This window comes from Drosophila ficusphila, unplaced genomic scaffold (assembly GCF_018152265.1).
Source record: "Drosophila ficusphila isolate 14025-0441.05 unplaced genomic scaffold, ASM1815226v1 contig_198, whole genome shotgun sequence".
NCBI classification, from domain to species: Eukaryota; Metazoa; Arthropoda; class Insecta; order Diptera; family Drosophilidae; genus Drosophila; species Drosophila ficusphila.
Genome location: NW_025064092.1, coordinates 5,528,882 through 5,539,632, shown reverse-complemented (window position 1 = coordinate 5,539,632; position 10,751 = coordinate 5,528,882). Strand labels below are relative to the sequence as shown.

General features: G+C 40.1%; 1 protein-coding gene across 1 annotated transcript; it reads left to right on the top strand.

Annotated features, from left to right (window-relative positions):
• Window positions 1-8,123: 8,123 nt before the first annotated feature.
• Window positions 8,124-8,882, top strand: LOC108088557 (fork head domain transcription factor slp1). Its single transcript, XM_017186404.2, has one exon. The coding sequence runs from the start codon at window positions 8,124-8,126 to the stop codon at window positions 8,880-8,882; it is 759 nt and encodes a 252-aa protein (XP_017041893.2).
• The last annotated feature ends 1,869 nt before the right edge of the window (window positions 8,883-10,751 follow it).

Sequence of the window (10,751 nt, the reverse complement as noted above, 5' to 3'; positions counted from 1 at the left end):
CTGTAAGCAAACAGAATTGACATTTTCATAAATTCCGAACAATGGCGAAAAATAACATCAAGTTCCTCCCACGAAATATTAAAGCGTTTAGCTTGGGGATTTAAAGTTGCTGAAGTTTGCGTTTCGTTAAAATTAGTTTTAAAGGACTTTCGGAGAGGGTATGTCCTGTGCCGCGAGGAGTGCTTTCTTGCCACTTTTGCGGCTGCCACATCCACATTCCCGTTAACGATCCGCGCACTGCGGCTTGTTGGCTTGTTGGCAATGTCACGTAACATTGCAACAGCAGCAACAACTGCGGCAAACTACAATGAACTGAAAATAGCGCTGCACAAATTGTTGGCCAAGCCAAAAAACTGTAAATAAATATTTAAACTATTTGTAACTTTATTAACTTTGCTCAAGTGGCGCAATTTATTGCATACCAAAATGGGGCAGCAACACTGGGGCAGCAGCACAGCGGCAACATTGGCGGCGCAACAGCAACATGCAACTTGGCTGCAAATAAAAAGCAGCACAAAAGCGAAAGAGCGGAAAAACCCAACAACAAAAAAAAAACAAAAAAAAAAAAAAAAAAATGGGAAAAAATAAAAACGAGGAGGGAAATAAAAATTAAACCGTATTTTAATGGCAGGGGGAAATTGTTGTTTAAGCTTTATGTGGGTGTGTGTTTAAGTGTGTGTGTGTGTTCGGATGTGTGTGTGTGTGTGACTTTGTGTTGCCATACCGCTTGGGTTTTTATGACCAAAACTCTATTTTGGCTAAAGTGTGTTTGCGCCCGCTTGTTATTCAGTTACTCAACCATTTTTCAGGCTATCGCAAACTTTCGCAAATTGTGATTTTATCTAAAAACACACTGCTGTCCTGTGGAGAAATTATTTTGCAATTCAACTTAATAATGAATGGCCAAAAAGTTGAATACTGTAAGCCCAAGTAGGAGTTGCTCGTTGATATAATTTATTTAAACATTTTCGAATTAAGAACTCAGTTATTTTTTAGATCAATAAAATGAATAGCAATAAAGTTGAATATTGGAATTGTTTTATACGGAAGTTTATAAATTTAATCCAAGGTTTCTAATTTTTAAATTCAACTGAAATCTTATATAGGATAGGATCTTTATTGAATAAAAGGGGTTTTAATCCTTCTACGAATTGTTATCCATTAGGATACTTATGAATTGCCTTTCACCTTTACTGAAACTGAAAAGGTTTCCCAGAGGTTTTCATGTGTGTTATGTAAAAAACAAATATTCTTTTTGGCACTTTGATTGCAGGTCTTTTGTTGCTGTGAATTACGCGAAGGTCGCTTGCCAAGCCGGCGAAAGCAACAAGTATCCTTACATCCTTACATCCTCACATCCTTTTATCCTCACTGCCAAAAATACTCACTCACACATACAAGAACACACACACACACACACTCACACGTACAGGGGCACTTTCTTCACAGTTAACAAAGGCGACAGAAAAGGCGAAAGTGAAAGTCATCACTTTTATTTCATAAAATTTTTATTAGGCCTCCATATTTCATTCACTTAGCCCGAAACGGGATTCTCACTGGGTGTTTCCCCCTTTTCCTTTCCCCTTTCTCGCCTCCCCCGCTCCTCCCCCCCTCATTGCATATCCCAGTTTTGAAGTCCTGAATCCAGAGTTTCGAATCCAGAATCTCGAATACCGAATCCCTTCGCGAACATCGCATGCAATACATTTACATTTGCTCTATTTACTTTTACGACACGTTTGGGCCTCGGCCCAAAGCAACAATGCCATTAAACTTGTAGATGTGTGTACTGTACCCCAGCTAGAAAACGAGAGGAGAGGAGCGTACTATATGGTAGAGAAAAAAGTGTCGCAATTGTTACATAAATTATTCACATGCTCGCCCCGGGAGATCCTTCGATGTGTCCTGGCCGAGGATGAAAAGAGTTGCCACGTGTTCTGTCTGTCTGTCTATCTCTGCATATTTCATGCAACATGTCAGCTCAATGTGTTAGTTTTATTTTCGCATTCTGTTCTCCTTTTGTTCCCCACTTTAAAGGATTTCTGGAGAGTGCAACTGTGCCCCGAAAAACAAATTGAAATATTAATTGTGAACGCCATTAGGCCAATTAGGAGCCACAGATCTTGGACACGAAATACAAAATACAGAACACAGAACACAGAATACTGAATACAAAATACAGAATAGAAAACAGAGAACAGAGAACTGAGAACACAGAACCAAGTCCAGTCGACAAACTAACCGCATAAATTAGCACTTGGCCGCAAAAGGTCGCTCAAAGGCGGTTAGAAAGTACAAAAAAAAAAAAAAAAATAATAAAATAAAGAAAAAAATCCACTGCCTTTGGCTTTTGTGGGGGCAGCTTTTGTTGATGTTGCCCCTTCGTTGTTGTTGTTGTTGTTGCCCTTTCTTGTTGTTTTTGTTGCCTCTTAATGTTGTTGTTGTTGTTGTTGTTAAAGCCGTTGTTGCTGCAGCAGTCGGTTGGCAAACGCAGCGCATTCATTTGGCCATAATGAGGCAACGCTCTTTTGCCAGAAGACGAAACAAGCTAAAAGCTGGGGAGAAAAGGTAAGAAAGGGAAAGGGTAAAGGGTAAAGGGGCGGCAAAGGGGGAAAGGGAAAAGGAAGTGGGGAGAAAGGGAGTGTCCTTGGCCAGGACTTTGGCACCTTATTCCATCTATTCAGGTGGCCACCTTCGAGGTTATAAAGAATAAAACTTTATCTTCCGAAGTTCGTATGCCCTTGCGGTTAAAAACAAAATGTTATTAGCCAATGTAATTAGAGGGCCAGGTTGTTTCTATAATCGCTTAAGAATATATTATATATAATTTTGAGATACACTGTAAGAAATGCTGAACAATTCACAACTAGTTTATATATAATTTAGAGATACACTGTAAGAAATGCTGAACAATTCACAACTAGTTTCAGTGAACAGAAGATTTTTATGGTAGCTTGTGTTAACTCCATTAAATTGTAGAGGAAATTAAATCTTTGTACAGAGCATTTTAAATTACAAAATAAAACATTTTATTGGCACTCAAAATTTTTATAGATACCAACAAAGCTGTAAACTTGCAAGTCGATTCTTTTTATGACAGCTAAATGTTATAATCGTAAGATTGTGATTACAATAAAAACTTCATATAAAAACGATTGAAAACTTGTAGTTTTAGTTGTAGAAGTACAGTGCTATGTTCCTTAACTTTAAAAGAGTTTTTGTTCCAATTTAGAAAAACAAAACCTTTTACTGACATGAAATGTTCATTTAAGTAATCGATCATTTTTCTTGAAACAAGATAAGTCGATGGTTATTCCTGTTTGATTTGCTAGCAAATATAAAAGTAAGTTTCTGGATATTTCTGCTCCCCCTTTTATTAAGCGTTGACATGAAAACCCTGGTGAGAAATGTTTGATTTGCATGTGATTTGTGTGTCGTCGACTGCGGCTTAGAGAGTTGACACTCGCAGACGAAGCAATTATAGGTTTGCGCGACCGAAAGTGGCGACAAAACAAAGGGCACCGCCACCTAAAGCCACACCAAACCACTCCACACCACAGCAAACCTCTCCACACCAGAGCAAACCAGCCAAGGCCAAAGGATACAGGATAAAGGATAAAGGACCAAGGACAAGGGACACGGGACATTTGGTGACTGGTGCACCAGCACGTGTCAAAAGGAGCAGCTCCCCGAATTGCCGCCGCCATTTGATTTCATTTCCATCATCGGCTGGCTGCCTCTAATCCGAAAGGCAACTTGCAACCGAACGTGTGTGCGTGTGCGTCTGTGTGTGTGTGTCTGCGGCGGTAACAACTGCCACGCCCACCTGGCCAAACAACTTTCCACATGCACAACATCCGATTTATTTTTTGATTGATATTTGCGTAACTGTCAGCACTGGTGATTGATTGAAGGGTTACAACCAAGAAAAAAAAAAAAAAAAATAATAAAAAAACGCTTTCTGCGAAGCACAGCAAAAGTCAACTTACAATTACTGGTTAGAGGAATCGGGTTCGAAATCTGCGTAGGAATAGGGATGAGGATATAGGGATAAGGTTATAGGAATAAGAAGGAGGCAGCAGGACAAAGTGACTACTGTCAGTCGAGAAATTTGTATCTGAATAATGCGTAATGCGAAATAAATAAGTGGCATATGTGCTTTGTTGGTTGTCTGTCGGTTTTTCTGTTTTTTTTTTTTTTTCGGGGAGTGTGACAAACGATTTTCATTTTGTTTCTTTTTCCACGATGACTCTCACTTTCTGGCTGCGTTGAAAGATTGGATAAGTTAAGCCCCCGAGTTGCCTTGCCACGGGCTCAAAGGTTGTGCCCCAAAGTGGAAAAGGTCAGCGTCTGATTTGATTTGATTTGATTACCGCTAATCAAGTAAACTACTCGAAGCACACTGCCCGAAGATTGGCCAAATAAAGTGGCGAATATGGCCTAAAACAAGTTTGGGTTCTACTTAAAATAGAGGGTTTTCAAATCCCATTCGCTTTTTTAGGGACTGAGTTTTAGAAGGGATAAAAATACTTGAACATATGTGAGATCCTTTAGGTTCCTTTCGATACTTAATGAGATTGCTTTTTAATAATTTAACTGAGACACTCCTAAAAAAGAAAAACTATAGAAAGGTATTTCTAACAAAAATGGTTTTTGTTCTTTTTAAAACTTAAAGCTAAATATTCAGCATTCTTTGCTTAATTTTATTTTAAAGCAACATTAGGAAAGCTTTATATTTCCTTAAAATATTGTTAACTTTTTTTTTAGAATGGAAAATCCAAATGGTTTCCTTGTTCAAGTGAGGAGAAGCTAAATCAAATCTGTAAATAGTCACAACCCACGCACTTTCCCGAAATGTCATTTTAAATTTAGCTCCCCGAAAACCAAGAGAACTTTCGCTCATTTTTGAGAGATTAGTCCTGTTAAGACCAAGTTAAGTTATTGGTTTTTGTGCTGGCCCCGTAATGATGGCCCCAATTAGTTATCCCCTCAGCTCGTCGAAACGTGGACATTATTTCACTGCCATTGCGGCGGCACCCAAAAATTTTCCACTGAGCCCATACCAATGGCCACCCAATAATCCACCCACGAGTGTTTCCCCCCCCTCGACCACCTTTCGATTTATCATTTTAAGCCGGCAAAACATTATTTCTGTACTCCACTCGGCAAATCTTAACAATTAACACACTTTATGCGGCATTGTCCCAGCTTCCCGCTACCAGAATTTATTTCATTTTGTCTTTTTTTGTTGCCTGGCCTCTGGTTTCGTTTTATTTTGTTGGCCAAAATTTTGCGGAGGAGGGGGGAAGGTGGGGGTGGGGGAGGGCAACAACAACAATGCGGCGGCTGATGAAGTCAATGCCATTGCTGATGAACCTGACAAGGAGGAGGCTCCCAGTGACGCATTGCCTCATTAACACTAAAGCCCCGGCATTTATTTAGGCCAAGTTGAGGTGGCTGGTTTGATGAAGGGAGAGGGGGAGGGGGACAGGAGGGGAATATGGCGGGTTTCGTCCTGCCAGTTGGCACGCATGTTGGCCCGAAAATCCAGGGAAGAAGAGAGGGAGTAGGCATAAAAATAAAAGTGTCTCTTAATTTGTACGCCTAGGCTGAAAGCTCCCCTCTTCCCCTCTCTTTCCCACCTTCCCCCCTCTTTTCCTCCTTCCCCTTCCCCTCCCCCTTCTACAATTTCCCCGCTATTTAACTTTTTTTTGCTGGCGGTCCGTGTTTGATGGTCTCATCAAAGGCGAAACGCGCGGCGAACTTATTAAGCAGCTTTCATTTTTAATTATGCCTTCCCTTCGCCTTCGACTTCCACTTCGACTTCGACTTGTATATATATTTCTTTTTCCGTTTTCCCGCTTTCCGCTTTTCCACCCCTGCCCCTTACCCTCCCCCTTACCCTCACCCTCTGAGTTTCCATTTTGTTGCTACTGCTGCGCTGGCTGTCGCAAAAAATTAAAAAATCATTTTTGAGTCCAACACCTAGGGACTTGGGAGCTCGGGAGGAACTCCTCCTCATCCAGGACATCTAGCCGAGTGCAATCAATCACGTAAAATTTAATTAAATTCTTAAGAAAATTCAACAAAGATGATAATTATACCCAGTATTTTTAGAGCAGCGGAGTGTATCAACTATCTACTAAGAAAATCAAATAAAAACTATTATTATATCTACTCTCATTACAAATATATTGTAAACAATTTCTCATTATATAAAATATATTATTTAAAGTTATTTTGTGCAAAAAAAATTAATATTCGGTATACAAATTGGATGTAAATAAGTTAGAAATAATTTACAGAATATATAACGTTTGTTTTTGCTTTTTTTTCGAATGATGTTTAATATATTGTTGCTGAATATACCTTAAGCACCCTTCGTAACTGTGAACATAATAAAAATTTTGATTTGGCTAAAATTCCACGAAGATGCGACAGAGGTGTTCCGTTATGGAATAATACTGATTTAACGACCGATATGATTATTTCCCGGTGCTGGCAATAAATTGAAGCAGGCGCTCCAAAGTATTCTGCGATTGTTTCCCCAGCCAAGGAAAAGCAGTCATATTATGCACATAAATCATAAAAATAATGTCTCACTGTGCATGTGTGTGTAAGTCCGTTTGGATACTTGTGTGTGTATGTGTGAGCGGCTTGCAGCTACTGCATGTTTGTAGTGGAGAAAAGGGAGGGGACTTGGCCATCCGTCAAAGTTGTTTAAGTGTTTCTCTATGTTAATGCCATTCCAGCAGTTCTAGAAGTCATTCAAGACAAATGTCATCAGAGCGGGCAGAAAACATGCCATCGAAAAAGATCAAAGGGGTTGCGTTTGAATATATAATATATTAATTTTTGAATTTGTAAAGAATATAAATATTTAAAATAGCAGCAGAACATAAATAGCTGAATTCAAATTTTATACAAAACAATACTTTATTGCTATATTTTTTCGCAAATGTTTAATTACATCTTTCTCTCAAACTTTAACTAAATAAATCAATATAAACTTTTGTTTATTTCCAAAATATTTAAGTCATATGAATACAATTGTACAATTGGCAAAAATATTTTGTGGTTTAAGGGCTACCATTATAACATGTCATTTATTTAACATTTAACTTCTTATTTCCATTTAAACTTCAGTTTATTTTGTTCAAGAGACCCCTCTAAAAAATCCGAGACCACGCCACTGCAGCCAAAGGCCACCCAAACCCACATGGCCGCACTCAAACACTCACTTCTCAGTGGGGGACGAAGGACCCAAAGGAATTTTCGAGGGCCATTTACATCTAAGAGTGCAGCAGCAGCAGTGGCAACATCGCAAGCAGACCCGGAATCGCCAGAAAGGAGCTCTTTATACATCCTTATATCTCTGCATATGTGTATCCGTATATCTGTGAGTGTGTGTTGGTGTATTGGTATGTGTGTGTGTGAGCCACTGGCCGACACATTTATCACACATTGTACAATGCCATTTAAGCAGCTTGCCATTTGCGAGTTTAAGTGTGACAACGCTTTCGACCGGCTTTTCCCAATGCTTTTCTTCTGCATTTTCCTCCGATCAGCGGGGAATTTGCCGAAATCCATTAGATACTTTTTCCCATAGCGCCTATCTGAATTTCATTCCTTGTATTTTTTATTTGGCTGCAAAACAGGATGATACTCTTATTTAGAAGTTTGAAAGAGTTTGCTTTGCTAAACTCAATAGATTTCGATTTTAAATAGTTTCCCTTTCTGAATGTTTAAAATCCGTTGCAACCTTCTTAAAAGTATATATTTTCCCAGTGTAAAAAAAATGATTACTTATTAGGTCAGCAGTTGGACTCAGGTAAAGATAATCCAATTTAGAAACCAGCAGGCCTGCGCTAATCCGAAAACGTTTGCGAATCTCGTTTGGAGATGTGGATCAATGAATGAATCCGAAGGCTTTCATGAATCTGTTTTCCATTAAGCTCGTTGCGCGGCGATTAAAAGGGGGATTAATCCTCTACCCAGGATATACTTATAATCCTTTTCGGGCAGTTTCGCCAACTACAAATCGTATAAATAGATCGGTTTCTCGAGCAACAAGCCACAGTCAGTTGAGAAACTCAGACAGTGAAACACATAGAAGATTTACCATGGATACAACGCCGATCTTTCAGTCCAGCTTTTCCATTCGATCTTTGCTGGCGGATCAGAAAAAGGAGGCGTCACCCAACCACAACTACTGCGAAAATAGTTCTGAAGATGAGGGAAAGATACAGAATGCATCTTGCACCGAAAGCAAAAGCGATGCAAAGCCAGCTTTTACCTACAGCGCTCTGATTGTGATGGCGATTTGGAGCAGTTCTGAGAAGAGGCTAACTTTGAGCGGCATCTGCAAGTGGATCGCAGATAATTTCCCCTACTATCGGAGTCGCAAGAGCGTGTGGCAGAACTCCATTCGCCACAACCTCAGTCTGAATCCGTTCTTCGTTCGGGTTCCCCGAGGCTTGGATGATCCTGGCAGAGGTCACTACTGGGCACTCGATCCTTATGCCGAGGATTTGTCCATTGGCGAGACAACTGGACGTCTTCGCCGCACTAATCGCAATCAGAATCCGAATCACAACCAGTTGGCGAGAGGAAAGGCAGCAGGACATCCTTATCAAAGGATACCGCACTATATTCCCACACAAAGTATGAAGTCGTACGGAGCCTACTTTCCCGTAGTTGATCATCACCATCAGGCCGTAATGATGCAGCACTTCCACGCCTTGTTGCACAGAAACCAGTTGATGCAACACACCCATCAGCACCTCAGCACTCAATTCCAGCAGCAGCAGCAGCAGCAACATCAGCAACAGCAACAGAAGCATCTTTATCTCCATCAGATTCATTACTCACACCAGAAGTGAGATTCGAACGCGTTCGCCATCAATTTCAGCCAGGTTTTCCGCCTTCAAATTGCCACGATGAAACATCAGAATTAGTAAAGTACCTTCTTGGCGTCGAACGCAGCAAATATTGTTAATTTCAGGTGGGTAGATCACGAACCAAGTCAATTCAAGTCAAAGAGTGTTCATATGTTAATTAAGTATCTCAATAAGACAAGAATAATTACAAATAAAGTATAAATATCTAAGAAATGTTTTGGGTTTTCAATAATATTTAAATGGTTTGCTAAATGGGAAATGGGATGAAAAAAGATTGGTTTACAAGTACAAAACTTGGTTCTTAATCTTTATATTGATGCGTACTTAAATATAATATTAAAGGATGCAGAATATCAATTTTATTTTGAAATTACTTATATTATCTTAAAATCCAGAGTGTTGACTAGTTGTTGGTTTTCGCAGTGAGTTTTCAACTTGTCGCCGGTCGAAAAGGACTCGCCTCGCTGGCTGGTGGCTGGCACATCCAAATGCCGGCTGTAAATGACTTAAGTGCCTGGCATTTATCTACTAAAACGTGTCCTGCTTTTCGTCCTTGTCATCGTCACAGTTATTCACATTCACTCGCCGTTGCCGTTGCCGTTGTCGTTGGTTTGTTGTTGGAGTGGCAGGCGCAACATCACGGGTTGTTGCCGTTGTCACACCTGTTAAGTAAGTGAACCAGCGATGCGGATGCTGATGCTGATGCGGATGCGAATGCGGATCTAATGCGGATGAGGGAGGGAGGAGTACCATAGTTGTTGCACAAACATTCCAACTTCAAATTCATTCGGATTGTATGCGACGAAATGACTTTGAAACTTCTCGCCACTCGAACAATATAAGCCGGAATGCAATGACAACAGGAGTTTTCATTTTCATTTTCATTTACCGAATCCATTCTGTTTGCTCAGCCTGGCAGAAGTGAATGATCCGCTTAGGAACTGAATGAATACCTTGCATTTGGGACAACTTATGGAGCGATTTCCACTGATGTTGGGTCAGCCAAGCGATGATTTATTTCACAGATCCATTGTGTCGCTTTTCCGAGTGCTTAAATTAAAAGTTTTCTTCGATTGTCTGTGGCTTTCCCCCCAAAAAAAGTTACTCACGAGCAACGAATTTTCGGGGGAATTGTTTTCTACTTTTCTACACACACCTGACACCTGTTTTTTTTTTTTTTACTTCAGCAAGGGAATACATTACTACGTAATTATATTAAATAGAATCAGAAAGTTAAGCCCATTGAATTTCGTTTCGTGTCTCTTTTCGTGGAATAGGGGCATTACTGGACTTGGGTTTTTCCATTTTCCCAGGCAGGACGCATTTATTATGCTTTCTTTTAGAGTCGGCGAGTGGCTTTCAAAGAATCCACTCTGAATTTTGCGCACCGAGTGCCTAAACTGGGTCACTAATGCAGCCAGTTTTTGCAACCAGTTTGCATTGTCACCGAGTGCCGGGGAGTGGGTATATTATCCACCTTATCCACCTTGTTTATTCCGAGAAATTCATGAATATGTGAAAAGCGCCACACGGACCAATTATGAAATGAAAATGGTCGAGAGATAATACACGGTGCAAACAAAGGAAAAGTTTCTTTTTTGGCGCTTTAAATTCTTCCAAAAAAACCTATTATTTTTCTTGTTTAATTTTTTGAAAAGGAAAAGGAATTTCTCCCCGAAAATATTTGATAAATTCCGGAAACTTCTGGCTGAGTGGCCGCCAATCTAAATCTCGATTGAGTGTTTAATGTTTTGTCGCACAACTTACAGCGACTTCCTGATGATGCCACTTCTCATTTCAAGAAGCCCCGCCACCTGGCACATGACAAGATTTATTTCTCCATCGGCGCCC

Bases quoted from the DNA above. Each gene is read 5' to 3' on its own strand.
- LOC108088557 (XM_017186404.2), top strand. From the start codon at position 8,124: ATGGATACAACGCCGATCTTTCAGTCCAGCTTTTCCATTCGATCTTTG.